Genomic DNA, 19,155 nt, shown 5'->3' on the forward strand with positions numbered 1-19,155 from the left:
AAAGAAACACAAAAATCTCTATTCGAAAAAAAAATATATATTTTTGTTACAAGTATCTAGTAGCAAGACAGTCCTCTCAGGTCTGCCACTTTATTCCAGTGCTATTCTGGACCATGGCAGCTGCATTTTCCAGTGTGTCACAGTATACCACAAACAGCAGTAATGGCCATTCTTACTGGGCACTGGCAGTGGGGGCATGGCAAAATAGTTTTTTCAGTCTTTTTTAAACATATATGAAAGCAAACTATAAAGTCATGCATAATATAAATATTTGAATCTTTTAAATATTTTGCATCTGGGGAATTTTACATTTTAGATGTTGTTTAGAATTTTGGAACAATATACGCCAAATTGTAAAAGAAATCATGATTTTATTTGCAAATGAAATACTGAATCAGTAAAATCCTGGTGATATCAGCACTGTGAACAGTCATGTGGAGCCATGATCGCTCCTTCATATTTCAAGTTCATTCAAAACTTAAAGGCAGTATATGCTGAATGCTACATAAAATAAAAGAGATTTCAATTTTGACAGCATAACCTGACAAAATAATAATAAAAAACACACAATAACAGTGATACTATGATAACACATTGTAAATTGCATATATGAAGCAAAGGACAAACTGATATGCTGAGTTTACAATAGTAAATTGAAGCATTTAATGATAGTAAAAAATGTAAAGTTGTGTTGTGCTTATACTTTTGATAATTCTTTTAAAATGTCTTTTTGTGGTTTTAGCTTATTGAAAAAAAAAGTTGCTGTGGAAGTAAAACATTAAGGAAATCCATTAATGATTTAAAACTAAGATGAAAAGTATTGTTAAACAATCAGTTTTACGTTCACAGCCAGTTAATACTGTCACTTTAGCGGCACATGTTTGTGGCATAGTATTTCACCATCCAGAGACATCCATGCTAAACTGACCATTATGCTGTTGGTTGTTTTCATATCAGGTCCCAGTGTTTCCCACAGACAGGCAATGGCCAGACCCTTCTGTTTCTGCATATGCAGTCAGAGCACCGGCGTGACTTGATTCTGTGGCCAGGAACAACACCAGCTCCAGGTGATAAGCCAGGTTTTGCAGTCAACCAAGATGTTATCGTTCAAGCTGTGATTTCACACCCCAGCCTTTAGATGAGAGAGAATATTGTACACTTGCAGGAAAGAGAAAAACTTACCTTGGTTAAATGAAAATTAGATTTTGTTTCGCTTAGGTAACACATAATCTTCTCAATCATACTGTGCCCCAATTGAAATTTTACACACCAAAAGGAATATTGTCCACTTTTTTGTCATGAGGTTTGTGACGCACAGAGAAAACCCTGGTTCTGCATGCTGTGTGTGAGAATGCAGTGTGCTTCTCAAAGCCACAAAACCGAGACAAAATTGCACAACTCAGAGCTTTCATTTCCCTCCCAAAAAATTAAATATGCTGATCTTCTCAATTCTGGAAAAAACAGCAACAGCTAACACCCCCCCCCCTTTCCCCTGAGCTGTGGTTGGAGCAAGAAATGAAATGAAACCAAACCTACAGCAGATGCTGATACTAAAATGTTTATGTTTTTGACTGTTAACAATAAGGAATAACACAAGCGAAAAAGTAATGTAACAGACCTGACATGGCGCTCGCAATGGCGGACGGAGATTAATGAGAACATGTGCGAGGAGGTGAGGGGAGAGAGCATCTCTCTGGTTTGGTGTTCATGTGACCCCCGGGGAGACAAAACATCAAAGAGCTCTGTCACCAATCTGATCGGTGTGTGTGTCAGAACGCTACTCGGCGCCACTTTCTCCGTGACCCACAGCACAGAGAGTCATTTCGTCTGATTACCAGGGGAGGGCACCGGCTGCAGATTGTACTGTCCCAGCTCAGCAATAATCACATGAATATCTTGGAAAGACAGAGAAGGGCAGGGGCGCAGGCTTATGGGCGGACCGGTGAAGAGCGTGAGGCGGTGAAAGGGAAGAGGCCGGCCGGTGGGCACGGCAGGGGTCAGGCGTCTCAGCAGAACTGGTAGTTGTTGGTTTTCATCAGTGGCTGGTCCTCCTCCTCCTGGTCACATGACTGGTCACACGACTCTTCGCAGCACTTCGGAGCATCGCAGTTGTCAGGCTGCTCACCCAGCAAATCCTGGCATGTGTTCTCATATAGCTGCGATGGAAGGGAGGGTGTAAGCAGCGCTGACTACATAGTCTGCTGATTTGCCTTTAGTATAATTTTTTTTTTTTTTTTTTTTATGAAACTCAGATTATTCTTGGAGGTTTAACTGATTGGAATCAGAATTCATCATAATTCATTTACACATCTGATGGCATTGAAATGTGCAATGCATATGGATTAGAAGTTGTTAGCCTGTTAAACTGATAAATCGTCAGGAGATTGATAAATCATTCCCTTTGAACCTGCCCTAAATGGGGTTCCTCGGGGGTTGTAAGGAAGAAGGGCACACACAGTATTGCATTTATCATTATTTCAAACCTGGTGTATTTGCACAATGTAACCCAAGTTTCATACATTTCAAAATTGGGAAAAACATAGAGTTCTTAAAATCTGCTTGTCACGGCTGAAATTGATGGCAGGGCTTCACAAGTATCTCTTCTGTACTCATAACGTTCCTCTGCCGGTTTTGTTATTATTATCGTTGTTTTTTACTCAATGCAGGAAATTTTGTTCTGCCCTGAGGATGTTCCTGACCACTCTCATGACTGCAGCGTTAAAACAGATTTACAGGAGTGCCTCACTTTTAGCTTTTTCTGTTTTCCAGCTTCCACCACACCACACCAACCCTAGTCCATTCCATCCCATCGTAACCAAACCCTACACTACCCCGTCCCATCCCACCTGGTCTGGCTGGTCACCCAGTAGTTTTTGGATCAGTTGGCCGATCTTGCTGAAGGTGGGTCGCTCAGTTGGCTCCAGGTTCCAGCACATCTTCATAATTGAGTACCTGAGGGAACCCCCAATAATTAATACTTCATTTTTTTTTCTCTCATCTCATCTTGGCTTGTACAGTTAACATTTCAATTACTATCCATTTTTACAGCTTTATATTTACTGAAGCAGGACGGATGAGGGGGAGTGTTACAACTTTCCTGCTCAAGTTTTTCTAGTCTCCAAAGGCTGGCCGTGAAATACCACACTAGGCCCTGCTGAATCGTGGCCCAGTTCTGGGGACATGTGGCCAACATGCAGAACTAAAGCCTGTCACACGCAAAAGTGGAACAAATGATGGAGCCTTTACACAGCCTACTGCCCTCTGCCCCCCACCCCCTTCACAGTTATTCCAGGAATAACTCACAGCAGCATGTGTGGAACTTCTCAAATCGCAAACAATGGACCCTCTCTCTTTCTGACTGCTTGCTAGATTGTGGCAAAACCCCAAACAGATCTCTAAAATGACAAATGTGGATCCCTGGTACCCTGGCCAAAAGCCCACTTACATTTCCGGAGGGGCGAAGGCCGGCCGGGACATCTGATATCCACACTTGATCATTTTGTAGAACTTGGTGTCCACCAGGATACTGGGATATGGACTCTTGCCTGGAAAAGTGACACAGGAAAGTCCTATGATGCCTAAAACTTGAATATTGTGTAAATGGCTATGATAAAAAATGCTCTACAGGGCATAGGATTTACTTTGGATGGATATGCATACATTTCGTTAGGGTATGTAACAGAAGTCTGTTGTGTGTTAGTGCAACCACATCATGAGACAGAAGCATGTAAAAAGGCCCCAGTGCACAACACAGATTGCTATCAGTGCAAATTTGGATGTGGATGAGACCTCATTGGGTTAAACAGAAGGTTACAGATACATTCTAGACTGGCATGCATTTTCCCATCAGCAGACATTACGTCTCACCCAGAGAGAAGATCTCCCATAGCAGGATGCCATAGGACCAGACGTCGCTCTGCACAGTGTACACACAGTCAAAAATGCTCTCCGGCGCCATCCACTTCACTGGCAGACGAGCCTGAAGAGGCGACACAGAGTTGGGAATACAAGTGCGCACGCATGCAAACGCACACGCCCAGACAAGCGGAATCCAGTCAGTAGTTCACATACAACTGGGGTCCAAAATTATTGGGAGCCTCACTTTTTTGTTTCTGAAAACCCACAATATTTTTGCTGCACGTTCCATTGGGACATTGGGAAAGTCATATTTATGTCAATGTCAATTTCAGCTTCATCTTCTGTGACTTAGACTTGTGTGACCTCATGTTCCAACCTTGTTAGGTTTATATAGGCTTCAGTTTGAGTGTTCAATTAGGGGGCAGGGCAACGTTCAATCAGGCCTAATTGAAGTGATGGTCATTTTTGTTCACTTGTCTGCACTCAATAAGTATGTAGGTACCTTTTCAAATTAAGTTAATGTCATGGAATTGTCAGTTTGTTTGGCAGAATTAATGTCATACATATTATTAAAATGTTGGAAATAAGGGTAGTCATCAGGCAACCGTGTGCCAACCACATAAAGAGATGTTTTGAAAATGTTAATAGTTGCCAAAACATGTAACTGTTTTCGCCACACCATAAATTAGGTTCGAGTGATAAAACTAATAGCTACATGGACACATCCACACTTAACCACAAAATGCCCAGGTGTCCCAATAATTTTGGACCCTAGTGTAAATAATGACAATTATGCTACATTTGGATCAAACTAAACCAAATAAATAAATAAACAAATAAATAAATAATACAGTTCTGTCTCAGGTTGAATGGAACATGGTGAAGTCACAACCATATTATAGTGCCTGACAAAGCACCATTGGGGTCATCAAATTTATGTAAATTAACACACTCCACTGTGTTATTACTGTTTTGCACTGTACTTTCTGTTTCCCCTAATTAAATGCATAATGTTGAGCCTCTGTGTCTGTTTAGGTTGGGGTTTTTCTAATATTTGGTTTGTTTACTCTGTGGCCACTGACTAACCACAAAGTGGCTAGTGAGGTGTTCTGCACTGGGCTATACCTTGTGTGTGGGATCATAACTGTGGCTTGAGTCCTAGTAAGAAGTGACTCTGGATCACATGGGAACCAAGTCTGTCTGTTAGTCACATTTTGACTTGACCTTGCTGCTCAGTGCAATCGCAGAGGGAAGTTGGAAGGTACACCATATCCTGTAAAGGTTATGGAAGGTCATTAGATTTTCTTCAGGTCAGAGAGATGATCAGGGAGACCCCAAATAAACAGCCTATGTAAGGCCTATGAACCCAGCACTGGATAGGTCAAACCCGTTAAGAAAAAAACATGTTATTTAATCACTCACGTTTCCCTTCACCACATAGTTGGAGTCGTTCATGATGTCTCTTGCCAGGCCAAAGTCACAGATCTTGGCTACACGTCCATTGGTCAGCAGTACATTCCTTGCTGCCACGTCTCTATGGATACACTGCAGAGACAGGCAGAGAGCTATGGCTGTCAATCAACTGACCTGAGAGATAGGTAGAATACAAGACACATTGACTGGTCATGTCCAACAAAGAAATTATATCCCTAGTAAAACAAACCATGTTGTTGCTGTGATTGTCCTTATTATGTGGTCATCCTCATAAACAAAGATTATGCTGAACATGTGGTCAACCCTGTGAGAAGTGGAGCAGCCATGCTCACATTTCTGGCAGCAAGGAAGTCTAGCCCTTGGGCCACTTGGTAGGAGAACCTCAGCAAGTCATCCATGTCCAGTGGCCAGTTGTCTGCCCCACCATCCTCACAGTCAGAACCTGCAAGAGCCAGGAGGGCAGGAGGTGTGGGTTTAGCAGACTGCGGTCTCCCTTTTTTGTGGGAGGCTGGATGAAGGACAATGGTGGCTTGCTTACTTTGAGAGGGTGTGGACGCTGGACCGGGCTTCATCTCCAGGTAGCTGTCAGAGCAGGAGCTGGAGATTCCACTGTCACTGAGGACACATGACCAGGGAATGGCAGGAATGTTAAGAGAAAACACAGCTGACGTACATATCTGTAGGCCTTAACTGAAAATCACTGCAGCCAATATTTATACAGGGCTGAACAGAGCATGGATATCCTGAGGGAGGAACAATATCTGGGAATCCAGCTTCTACAAAGCAAATACCAGGGGAATTATGAGACCACGTATATAAAAATACTTGGTTGGAGCTAGGATAGCTCCTGCTGTCATCTGACAAGAGACTTGAGTAGCATAAAGGGCAAAATGCCCAGACCCTATTCACTTGGGCTAACTGAACCTCCACAGGGTGATACCACTGTTTGTAGTGGACCTGTTTGCACATTGAGTTTTACTTAATGCCCAGCACGAAAGACATGCACATCCATATTCACTTCTTCACAATTAACGTTGAAGGAAGCCATTTGTGTGGAAATGACAAGTGTAAGGTAGTGACCGTCCTTTGTCTGTGCTGCACGAGTTTGACGAATTTGGGGTACCTTCTGATGTATTTCTTCTCGATACACAGGTTCTTGTAGTCGCTGGTCTCTTCAGGAATCCCTGGCATGGTCAGGACGAAGTTCAGGAAGGTCTCGGCCTTGTTCCGCAGGAAGTTCAGCAGGTCACCATGGCTGCAGTACTCTGTGATCACCAGCACCGGGCCTGGATCCGAGCACAGGGTGAGAGGGAATGAAATGATTCCTTATCCCTTTGTTATACGATAAGGACAGGGTTTCCGTTTGCAATTATTCTTGGCAGTATGTATACACAGATTGGCAGTATGCTTATATTTGCACTTTTTTAGCTTGGCACCTGTTATTCTTTCTCTTCTGAACCTATTACCTTGCTCTTATAGCTACATTCACCATGTGCTATATGGATCTTGCCATGACATCCTTGTAGGTCACTCTGGATAAGAGCATCCACTAAATAAATAAAAAACGAAATATTCAACACCTAATCACACATCCTAAAGACTAACAAAATGTTGCAGTGCATTTTGAATGTGCTCTAAACCCAGGTCTGGGCTGAAGATGCTGTGCTATTAATCAAGTATGTAGCATTCTGATTGCTCCAAGTGCAGATGTGATTGGTTGAGCCTACCTCCGTGAGTGCAGGCGCCCAGAAGGTTAACAATGTTCTTGTGCTGTCCCAGGTGACTCAGAATCTTCAGCTCAGACATCAGGGCCTCTCTCTCGTCTGAGTGGGCGCTCGCTGGGGAGAGTGAACCCTCTCATTCAGTTCCATGTTCACATGCTGGAATTTATTTCTGTGTGAATTCCTACTTGAAAGTTCCTGCAATAAATCTGTGAGATACTGCTGCTCTCATGACGCTGATGTCATCTCCTCAACAGGAAAATGTTATAGAGTGAAATACATTTTAAGTATCCTTATATTATCTTGCAGAGAACTTGCACAAAACCTTGGGAAGAGTATATCCTTAAGTCCTTCCCCAAACACACACTTCTGAAAATATAGCATTTCCAGCTATGAGGTACTCACGTTTGAGCATCTTCACGGCCACACGCATGACATTATCCTCCTTTCCTAGACCATAAGCTGTGGCTTCCACTACCTTTCCAAAAGCCCCTGCACCAAGGATCTTTCCTGGAAAACAATACGCACCCAATCATACACCTTCATTTGCAAAATTCCTAAAAAGATTAAGTGTATAAAAGGCTCATGGACGCTTGTAAAGCAAGTAACAATTGAACTATTCCTAGAAAATCAGATTAAATCAGGTTAAGACATCGATGAGAGAGCAGAGACACACCTAGTTTCAGCTTGTCCCTTGGGAACTCCCATTTCTCATTGTATGGAAGCTGGGAAGGGTCAATGAAGGTGTAATTGTTCCCATCGCTGGCTTCAATGATCTTCCATCGGATTTCGTACCTGGGTTTCTGAAAGTCAAAAATCTCTTAGATTTCTGCCTGACAATCCTCTGGCGTAAACTTATATAGCTATGCATTTGGTATAATCAAGGAAAGGTGTTTGGCTGGATATGCCTGTACCAAAAACACAAGAGTTGTCTGACAAATTAAAGCTTGAAATATGCAAATACATAGTTTTCTCTGTATTTAATGCTTTCAGTGGATAGCTATTGATGTTCTTTACATGCAAACGCAGAAATCAGAATAAATACAAGCAGTTTGTGTCTGTAAAATGTCCCACCTGCTTGTACTTATAGAGTAGGATCAGCAACAGGAACAGGAAGAAGCCAGCCATGGCGGCAGCTGCAGCCAGAGTGGGTGTGAAGAGCTTGTCTACAAAAAAAGACCAAAGAGACGTAATGAGAGGTTTATATCCCACAACGCACCTCATCTTATTTGGAAGCATTTTCCAGACTCTGGTGATTGAAGGTCTTTATAATCTTTAAATCCAGATGTCTTGCCATTTTTTCTTAGAGTTGAAACCACAGAACGCTCTCTGAAGCACATGTAGATCTCAGTTTGAAAGAGTGGGTGGGCCCAAACAATTTTCAGGTTGAATGAGAAGTTAAACAGGAGGAGAGGATGTCTCATTTTCATTTCAAAATAGTCCGTTGTTTCTCTTAAATCCCCACAGAGAAGGGGTGGTCACCACAAGGTGATCTCTCCTGAGTGGGGAAACCTCCCCAGTGACCCTCTCACTAACGAACTAAGCCATCTCGGTGGGCGGAGCCTTACGGGAAACCTCCATGGCAAAGGTGTCGCTGCCCATTCCGACCAGGTTGAAGGCCACACACTCCACAGTCATGCGATGGCTGGATGGCCCCACAGTCAGCACGCTCTCCACCTCCACCGGCCCATACTCCTCCCTCTGAACCTCCACTGTCTGGGCCTGGAGGGGCTCCGGACCTGATGTAGCATTTTCACTGCACCTAACAAGCCAGCAACAATAATGTCAGTGCTGCACAAACCAGTAAAAACAAGACTAAGCTCTACAAGTTACTCCATCTGTGCTGGTCCAATACTGCCATTCTGAAAAAAAAAAAACCTGCTGTCAGAAATGTGTGGCTAATGGTATCAGTGGTTAATTGAATTATCTGTCAACCCTAGGACTGCAGAATCTCTTTTTAATTTGTACCCTAAAGGTTCATCCCTTTTAACAATATACACAATATGGACAAAAGTATTGGGACGCCTGACTATTACATTGTAATGACATTGTATTCAAATACATATACTTTAATATGGAGTCGTTCCCCCTTTTGCAGCTATAACAGCTTCCACTCTTGGAAGGCTTTCCACAAGATTTTGGAGTGTTTCTGTGGGAATTTGTGCCCATGTAATACCTTGCCTGTATTTCTAATGTAACACAAGACATTTAATCTTGTAATAATGAATCGTCTACAGTCTCTCATATGAAACTAGTTCAAAAACATTCCATAGGGACTCTTGCAGCTCATATATGTAACCATTAATGGCAGAAATATATCCATAAATTAAATCAGCAATTCAAATATTTGATAATATGATGTTAAGCAAATCACTGTTTCCTGCTTTGTGGTGTGGTGCTCTCAATGATTAAGATGACCAGCATGTCTCCATCCATCCCATAATAGCACCCTAGACACATACGTGGTCCTGATTCCGGAACACTGGTACCAAAAGATGCTTGGAGCTGGATAACCGAAGGACTTGCAGGTCAGAGTGGTGATGTTCTCCCATCTCACCACGGCAACGGGCTTCTCTGTCACATAAGAGATATAAAGAAAATTGGAGGTACAGACGACTCACTTCACCCACTTTGGCACAATTACTTTCTGATGGTAGGAAGCTTTTGGGGTTGGGGGTTTCAAATCTTTGTTTACTATCTTTCAAAAACAGCACTTTGAATGGTTATCACATACTGGCAACAGGTCCTACAGCAGCAAAGCATGTAGTCAATGGAGCTGTTAGTCTGTTATAAAAACACATGACACTGTGGCTGTTGCTAGGTAAAGGCAGACTTACGGTACATCTGCACAGTGAAGGAGATGGATGCGTTGGCCTTAGCGCTCCTGGCATAGAAGGTGTACTGGCCTTGCTCTTCTAAGTTCATCCTCTTTAATAGCAGGATTGCCTCATACCTGTGGTAATAGAAACACACACGTGCACAAATTCATGCATAAGTGAAAATCTCCCATTGACCCCAGGGTCTCATAAACATCAGGTGGGCTATGTCAGAAAGCCCCCCCCACCCACCACCCCACCTCTGACCCCCCCCCGGGGCCCTCAATTCAGTAAGGTCTTCTGCTTTTCTGCCCTAACAGTTTCAGGACACCTTCTGCTAATCCTGGAGTTGATGTGAGGTTGACCAGTTAACGAAATGAACCGAATCAGCACTTTTGAAAAACAGAACCGCTTCCTCTTCAACAAATCAGAGGAAAACAATGACTGAAACATTGACCGCAGTCTGCACTGCTTTTGATGATGTGAGAACACAGAGGTCATCTAAATGCTTACTCTTGGTGTTGAAACAGTACTGAAATAATGACGGTAAACCACGGTTAAAAATGGACCTCCTTTCCACCTCATTTTTCAGGAAGTTAAAATCACCTCAGTGGTACAGGAGGGCCCTGGTGTTTTATAGGTTGAAGTTTAAGGGAGGTAAAAGTTAAATAAAAGTGTGTTTGAGAATGGGGATTACCTGTTGTTGTGTCGGTAGAACGTACGCTCCTGCGAGGTAGCGTTGTGGGACAGGGGCGTCATCCACCCCTGCTCCGTGATCTGGGGGTACGCCTCCATCATCACCCTCAGCTCCAGGTCTTCCCCCTCATTCACTTCCACAACAGTGCCCTGTCGGACGAGTTTGGGCGACAGCCGTGGGGACAGCCTGATGTAGGGGCCATCTAGGGAGGGCCGTGGACAGGAAACAGTCTTAGGGTCAGTCCAAATGAGGCTGAACCTCTTTGTGTCATCACTTCATGGCATTTTACATGCATCAAGCCAGGTCTGCAGCAGAATTATGGTGCAAGGATCCAGTAATTCTTTTCATGTACACGGGCATTCTACAGACCAACTTTAAAGACAGTCATATCATGGAATTTTATCTTAAGCAAACGAGAATGAGTTTAGTATTAGAACATTAGTATTGAGTTTGAATATCAGTCCTGACAGTCTATAGGGTGAATGAAACCTCCATCACAAATCTGTTCTGTAGCTCACCTACAACTTGCAGGAAGGTAGTAGAGCTATTGACTCCAGCCTCGTTGACGCCTATGCAGGTAATGTTTCCTGTGTCAGACAGATTCACTGCAGGAATAGTCAGGATGCTCTGGATGTCTAACCTGCTATTCTCAGAATGCACATTCTCCTCTACCTGTAATGTCTGTGGAAGGTAGAAAAAAAAAATCCTTAATCTCCACAGCGGCAGGCGAAACATTCATAACAAAGACACAAAGTGAAGACATTATGACATTTACAATACATTGTTGTTGTTCAGACTTGGAGAGTTCCCTGATGTTCTGGCCAAATTCCCAGTCTGGCTTTCTCATCCTGGCCATCTAGTCATCCCTCATTTTGATCCCCTCCCCACCTTGGCTGATGTGAGGTGAGTTAATGCTTGAAAGCAAAATTGCTGCTGTGCTTCACCAAAGTTTGAGGTGCAATGAGGTTTGTCACCCCCAGCTCTGCCCCCCCCCCCCTTCACTGGTAAGTACTTTGAGATACTTATCAAGGATGGCATATATAGGGCAGCAGTGTAACATAGTGGTAAGGAAAGATTGCTGGTTCAAGTCCCCCCTGGGGCACTGCTGTTGTACCCTTGGGCAAGGTACTCAACACACAATTGCGTCAGTAAATACCCAGCTGTATAAATGGGTAACGGGTAAAATTGTAAACTATGTAAGTTGCTCTGGATAAGGGCATCTGCTAAATGTAACAATAACCTAATGTAATGGATGGAAGACTTACATTTATTCATTCATTCATTCTTTCAAATAACTGAAGCTCTGTCTCAGAGCCCCTGCCTTTCTCCTTTGACACTCACCTTCCGGGATGTGTGTTTCCAGGTGACGTTGTAATTGAAGTTGGGGTTGTGGGTGGAGCAGGTGATTCTCAGATGTTCTCCAACGATGCGTACGTACTCGTCTTTCTCCAGGAAGACATAGGGTGGGAATCGTAGCCCTGGAAGACAAGTGGGACAAAAATTCTCACTTCCTGGCCCAAACCCAGCTTACCAAAGCAGGTTCTCTTTCCCCTTGCATTGAAGAGGACCCAAAGCCCCTCTCTGAAAAAGTTTAATCTAAAGTCATTGCTTCATTTGACATGTCAAGCATGAACAAATGTACCCGGTAGAGGCCACCTATTTATAACATCTTTGGCATGTTCACCCAAAAACTTTTTTTTTTAAATGCTTTCCCCCCTTATCACCCCTTGTAAGAATTACCAGTTGTCCTCTGAACTTCAGCATTGGAGCTGATTGTGTGATGAAAGCAAGCTTCTGATACACTCACACACTACAATGGTGATTTCACACTACGAGTCTCATAGTGCTTTAGAAGATCAAACACATATCCCCTGCCCTCATCTGAGTGACTCATAATGTACTTCACAAGGTGATGAGAGAGTGGTGCTAAAAAGGAGCCCTTGCCACAAAACCCCACTCTACCCCCATGGAACCTGGCCAGCTGTGTTCCACCACTACAGAATTCCAAACATTGTCACTGAATGACACAGTTCAGAATGGAAAGAGTGAGCTGACTCAGCCAATCAGTGGTGCCTTGGTTTTACATTCTAACATTTTTCCTAAACGCTAGTTGTTCCAGAGAGATTTCCGCACACAAGTGGTCAAAATATGATAGCTGGGTAAACTGATAATGGCCTCTCAGAGAGCCACGCCAGGTGTACTTTAAGTGGTTATGCCACGCACAAGGAGGCACATGGCGTGACTCACTCTGAATGACGTTGATGGAGAAAACCTTAGAGAACTTCTCCACGCCCTTGATCTTGGCGCTGCAGACGTAGTCGGCGTTGTAGCTGGGGAGGAGGTTGCGGATGAGGATGCCCCTCCTGGGGTCAGCGGTGTAATTCATGCCCGCGGGGACAGCCGTGCCGTTGCTCATGCGGAGGGACAGGTCGGTGGCATCGGGGTCCGTCAGCAGACACGACAGCAGACAGTCCTCACCCTCCTTCTTCACGTGTCTCATCGCGGTGCTCATGGTTACAAAAACGTTTTTGGGATCTGTTGGAGAAACAAACATATAAACAAACACATATTAAATGTGTGAAAAATTACAACTGATCACAACCATTCAAATGCATCAGGTTAGGATCAGCTCAGCCAAAACCCTGTGACTGGAACTAAGTAACCACTTCATGGTTTTTGCTCCTTGAGCTTCATGTACATGTACTTCATGTTCTGTGACTGTTTACCTTGGTCAAAGTATTTCCTACAGCTCTTTGAAGTAGCCCTGGAAGCACTTGTACCATTAACTGTAAAGTCTGTGTGAAAACTGAAAATCACTGAGTTGAATAACATGGATTCTCGATCCATTTCCAGCTTTTTTCTTTCTTGCTATTCATAAAAGCTAATATATGTCGTATGTCATAGACCCTTTGACTATGACTTATCCTTCAGACTGATTCTACCCAAAGCAATACAAAGAAAAAGGGCAAACATGTTCTACTGCAACTGTAATTCAAGCAGTGGAAAAGTATCCATAGCTCTGACACCATTTCTTCAGTTTCTTGTCCAAAGCTTACCCTTCACGTAGACATGAACAGAGGCTTGCAGATCCGGTCGGCTCAGATACTCGCATTTGTATGTGCCAGTGTAGTCCACTCTGACTTTGTCTACTCTGAAGACATTTCCGGCCTTTGTGATGTGTTTCTTGTACTTGGCCAACCGTGGGATCCATCTCACTGTGTCATTTCCCTCACAGCTAAGAATGAGGGGTGCACCAGGGCTCAGAACCACCTCAGGCTGGTCCAAGACCTCCGAGTTCATCTTAATTACAGGGGGTCCCCAATCTGAGAGTCAAAGAGGAAAACAAAATCAGCGAGACGGGAACACAGCCATCCAAAAATGTGTTGCGACATTTTAAATCATTAAAGCAAAAAAAAAAAAAAGAACATTTCAGCCTAAAGTAAAGGGCATGAAACCCTGCAAAGGTGATTTTTCCAAATTTTGACATAATCTTTCCAGTTTCAGAGAAAATATGCACTTTTTGGTTTTAAATATGTATTTTTTGAGACAAATTCTACTCGTAACCTCACACTTCCCTTTCGCCAGACAGGACAGGACCCTCATTTCCTGGCCTGTGCCACCATGGATGAGTGTGGGAGATGCCCGAAAGGCCCTGTGTTAAGGCTGGCAAGTGTTGTGATGTCATCTTTTTACTGTGAATGCCGTCTGCCACATAATGACAGCCACTTCAGCTGTGAGTCATCTTCAGGAAGTAATGTGAAGACACGGGTACTTCTCAAGCACCAGCCTGCCTCTGGCAAAATGGAAACAGAGAGTCCACCAAAGACAGAGCCGTGCACTTTCTATGAATTGAGTCGGCATTGGAAAATGGATTGAGTTGTCAGCGCCAGATATCCATACTGTAATATCCACCATAGCGGTGAGAGACTCGTTTATTGCATTGCAGTAGAAATGCTGAGAGGTTGCGGACTGTTTCTTTGGCTTGATGTCCGCTTGGTACAGTCAATGTGGTGAGTGCACTGTTCCGGGGGGGTGGGGGGAGGTGGCTGGGGGGGGGCTCTCAGTGATGAGGAAACGAAAGTGTTCGAATCGTGTGTGGGAGAAGTGCCTCAGACAGAGCGGCAGCACCACGCTACGCCAGGAAACACATTGCCGAGCTGGCTCTAATTTCAGATCGAGGGGTCAGGGCCTTGATTCCCCATCCCCGCTCTCACTTCCGCTTTCGCCACGGTGGGACGCTGGGATGCTCCCAGGACTACGACGGAATCCTGCCCTGCGCGTGGCCCTCGAACCCCTGCGGAGTAAACGCTGTTGGCTGCTGCTCGGCTGAGTCCCTGAATGAAGCTCCCCGACCTGCCTTGAGTAATGTACTGACACACAGGAGGTAGTGCTGGCGTTCTGAAGGGCACTTTAAGGAATACTGCCAGAAGATATAGTGTTTATTCATACGCGCTCATTTGTTGGAGGCGAAAAAAAAAATCAAAAATAATTTTTAATTGCGAAACTACAGATAATTTCAGAATTATAGTCTGAAGAAAGGGATATTCATATACTCTTGAGAAAATGGACTCTGGGAAAGAAAAACAAAAAAACACGCTCCACGTGCACCACGTTTGTAATGGTTGCATTTGACTTTTTCTGCAATCTGATATTTAATGTGCCCAACACTGAAAACCGGATTAAACAGGAAAATACAACCTCGTCATGCAGTTTGAATCATTTTAATGTCTTTGATTAATAAAAACATGTTTGACAGAGGGTGCTTTATGGTGAGTAACGGTCATGGAACTGCACCCCTACCCCTAGGCTTGACAAACAGCACTGTCTTCAATGAGCATGTCGAGGACACAAACAGTACATCCTTTCAGCCAATCAACAAACTCACAGCGAGGGGTCAAAGAGGGCCACTGAACTTTGGGGGAGAGGAAGAGCTGAAAGAGCAGGAGTTTATGCACAAACCATCCAGTTTAGGCCGTCCGTGCCTCCCGGCCAGCAATGGTTATGCTTTATTAACACATCCAATGTGAAAATTGTCTGTATTGGTCTTCATGGTCAACCGTAAGATATCAGTTCCCTTCTTTGTGCTGGAAGCTTTCTGAGTCAGTACTCTGTCACAGAACAAACCCCAGGGCTGATTACTGTCTCCTAAAAGTTTGACCGAAATTCTACTCTGTCCCTCTGTGCACTAGGTCTAGGTGTCTGCCAGTAAGCCTTTGCTTCAGTGAAAGGCAAATTGCAGTGTGACGGGATTGAATTCAGGCCTCAGTGAAAGAAAAGTTATGAAATTAGTTGTTTTATCATTATCATCACAACTTCTGGGTGGCAGTGTGATGGAGTATTCAAAGTAAGTTGACTTGTAACCTTACGTATCAGCTACCTCACAAGGTGTTGTGAGGTTGCCAGTTCGATTCCCCGCTGAGGCACTTCTGCTGTACCCTTGGGCAAGCTACTTTACCCATAACTGTCTCAGTAAAAATCCAGCTGTATAAATGGATAACATTGTAAGAATAAAAACTGTAACCAATGTAAGTTGCTCTGGATAAGAGCGTCTGCTAAATGCCTATAATGTAATGTAATGTAATGTGTTGCGATGATAATGGTTATAATCATGGCTGGAACACTGCTTTTACAGTGTTAAAGAAAACACCATAACCTTCATTATTTCAGGATATATAAAGCTGTGTAAACAGACACTATATACATATAAACTCTTTCATCTGCTTGCAGAAGAGCAGCAACTTGTCAAACATTCTCGATAATGTAGCATGACCTGATACTTCATGGAAAAATATGTTTGCATGCCAATGTGCAAGAACTTCCATAATGAGAGACAGAATCAGAACTGAGGTATTGCGTCTTTTCTGCATGGAATACAGAATATCTGCTGAAAGTCTGAGGACATTACATCTTCTGCTTAGCAGATGCCTTTATCGTGGGCAGCATATGCAATCACATATTCCCCACTCGTTCCCAACCAATTTTTTTTTAAATGATGCAATTTAGGTAAGGCATCGCATTCAAGCGTGCAACAGTAAAGTCTGCCTAGTAGTAAAGCCTGCAACCCTCTATTCCCGAGTTATTCAACGCTGGCACCAATAACATGACAAACCACAAACAGACTGACACACTGACAACAACGAGATTCCCAACAACAAAGACAGTAGGAAGATTCTTTCCTGGCTTTTTACTGTAAAGCAGAACCGAGATCTGAGATCTGTTATAATCAGCAAAAACTGCTTCAGCCAACAACCTTGTTGTTTTTGTGTTGGTGTCCACAAGTAAACTCCTAAAGGTGGCAACTGTTTATCATATTCCACCATGCAGTGTTGAGTTTTTGTTTCAGGAAGCTCTGGCGACTTAAACTGCAAATGATGTCTGGGTAAACTGGATTCTCTTTGGTTTACATGGTCATGACATCAAATATCTTCAGGTAAGCTAATATAAGCAGATAAACCCTTAAACACAAAGGGTGCTTAAATTTACTCATGGTCTTTGTGTATTTCTCAATGCTTTATTGTTAAATATTATATTATCAAATAGCTGTTTCAGCAATATCCCTGCCATATTTTCATCTAGAGGAAAACAAGTAAAGTAATTTATTTGCCAAAAGGTTTTATTTGCATTAGGCACAAACAGCCAATATTTCGTTGATGATCTATTATTAAGCTGAAGAAGACAGATACTTCATCTTATTAAATCTAATTAAACAGCCATGAAGGCGAGAAATATGCATGTAAAATATGGTATTATACTTCACTGTGAGCACAAGAGACGCATTGATGCTGGAAACTCATGATTCGGTGAGAGGGGCAGCGAGTTGATCACACCCTGTTAGTCATGCCTACAGCATTGCACAACATTTGCGCAAAAAAAGCAATCGTAAGTAATAATGAATAACACAGTAAGGGAAACTTCTTTTGATAACTGCTTTTGATAACGTCATCATTGTGGAAAATAACAAAATGCACTGATTCTGACTAGATGTCATGCTGAAAACTGTTTTATAAAACAATAAGAAAGGGAATTATTTCTGAGGGCTAAGTGCATCATCAATTCAAATCCCACTGAGCAGTGATGGAAGAAATGTTTTTTTTTTTTTTTTTAAATCAGACCAGTGTGCATTATAGTGGCATTTCATTATAGCAGCTTTGTGCAATGCTGCAAACATCTTCCTGTTGAAGTAGCCCTTTGCCTGTAAGTGCTCAGTGTCAGTTTGACAGTAATAACAGACTTTTACCCAAAATGGCAAGAATAACTCCTGTAACAGTACAACACTGTCCTTCCACCTTCAAATAATCACTTACTGCTGCCATGCCCACATAAGCAACTAACGTTCTAAAATAGCATGCATGCAAAGCATGTTGATAACATCTTCTGCCAGTATGTCAGTGGTGTGTCCATGTATGTACTTTAAGCCAACCTAATGGCAAGGTCCTTCCCACTCAGTTGCACATAACATCGAGTAAGATGATTGGTGAATGAATAGTATGAGAACTTTTTTGCAAAAAGCACTGACAGACAGGAATCAGAACTCATCAATGGAGATGTGCATGGTATTTAAAACAAAATCCTGGCTTTAAAAATAATACCCCCCCCCCCCCCCCCCCCCCCCCCCCCCCCCCCCTCATTAAAACTGAGTGCACCATCAGAGAAGGATGCTTCCCAGCCTTACCTTGGGCAGCGCAGTGCAGGACCCCCAGAGAGAGGACAAGGAACAGCATCCCGCCCCCAGCTTAGAGTGGCGACTTGAGGAATGTCTCTGTGCTCGCAGCAAGTGTTGGAAAGGAACTGATAGCTATGATTCTTCAGAGCCTCATCTCCATACCATCACAACTTCTGCTTTTTCTTCACAGGCAACCAGGATTGGGAAACCAATCACAGACCAGAATCTATAAAAAGACAAAAAAAAAAAAGAACCAGTTCAAAATGTACTGGATCACTGCAGACATACTTAACACGTTAGGAGAATAACATAGCTTTTAGGATAGGAAAAATATAACAATAGGTCTGCCACACCATAATGCATGCTGTTTATGAGCATGTGTACGTGCGTCTGTGTATGTGCGTGCGTGACTATGTGTGTGTGTGTATACTGAATGGTCTGCAGAGAGAACATCTGCCTTAACTCATTGTTGTCACGCAGTGCACTGTGTGAAAAAACCATCTGAAAATTCGCTTCTTAGATTGTTATATTAAATCATGTTTAAAATTATATTGAAGATAGATCTGAGGCTAACGGAGGGACCTACCTCCAGGTAACTCCAGTCAAGAGTGAGTGAACAACAGCAACCAGTTGGCTCTCGCCTCCAGGAGTCCCAAATAAGACTCACGCGCTTTTTCTTCTGTCTGTTTCTGCCACAGAGGCGCACAGGACCACAAGCCCAGAATGTCATGCTCGTCTGACGCCTCGGCTTTTTAACAGACTGCAGAGCGGCATTAAAGTGAGACAAATACATTAGCACAGATCAGTCCGCTGCACTGTGCCCGCTGCAGTTGTGGGCTGGGGCAGAGGGTGAGAGGTCCATGAATGGCTCCTTTGACGCTCCTCTCAAACGAGGAGCTGTTGCGAGAGACCCCATGATGGACATGGTCTGTGAAAAAGACGCCTCTGAGGTTGTTTGTGCAAAAA

General features: G+C 43.3%; 1 protein-coding gene across 1 annotated transcript; it reads right to left on the reverse strand.

Moving 5' to 3' along the window:
- Positions 1 to 1,498: 1,498 nt before the first annotated feature.
- csf1ra (colony stimulating factor 1 receptor, a) lies at positions 1,499 to 18,301 on the reverse strand. Its single transcript, XM_036548082.1, has 21 exons — positions 18,199 to 18,301; positions 13,583 to 13,849; positions 12,774 to 13,061; positions 11,868 to 12,004; positions 11,045 to 11,207; positions 10,527 to 10,728; positions 9,851 to 9,966; positions 9,476 to 9,587; positions 8,582 to 8,775; positions 8,088 to 8,179; positions 7,690 to 7,816; positions 7,419 to 7,523; positions 7,020 to 7,130; positions 6,416 to 6,578; positions 5,831 to 5,907; positions 5,625 to 5,734; positions 5,281 to 5,403; positions 3,868 to 3,979; positions 3,446 to 3,545; positions 2,847 to 2,952; positions 1,499 to 2,156 (listed from the first exon to the last, which is right to left on the reverse strand). Exons 1-21 carry the CDS (start codon positions 18,245 to 18,247, stop codon positions 2,007 to 2,009), a joined length of 2,904 nt encoding a protein of 967 aa, XP_036403975.1. The 5' UTR covers positions 18,248 to 18,301; the 3' UTR covers positions 1,499 to 2,006.
- Positions 18,302 to 19,155: the final 854 nt, after the last annotated feature.

This window comes from Megalops cyprinoides, chromosome 16 (assembly GCF_013368585.1).
Source record: "Megalops cyprinoides isolate fMegCyp1 chromosome 16, fMegCyp1.pri, whole genome shotgun sequence".
Taxonomy (NCBI): Eukaryota; Metazoa; Chordata; class Actinopteri; order Elopiformes; family Megalopidae; genus Megalops; species Megalops cyprinoides.

Excerpts from the sequence above, each read along its gene's own strand:
- csf1ra (XM_036548082.1), bottom strand. The coding sequence starts at position 18,247 with ATGCTGTTCCTTGTCCTCTCTCTGGGGGTCCTGCACTGCGCTGCCCAA. Across the intron at positions 7,524-7,689 it reads AAGGGACAAGCTGAAACTAG|GAAAGATCCTTGGTGCAGGG; the intron begins GTGTGTCTCTGC and ends ATTGTTTTCCAG. Across the intron at positions 5,908-6,415 it reads GAGAAGAAATACATCAGAAG|TGACAGTGGAATCTCCAGCT; the intron begins GTACCCCAAATT and ends ATGTGTCCTCAG.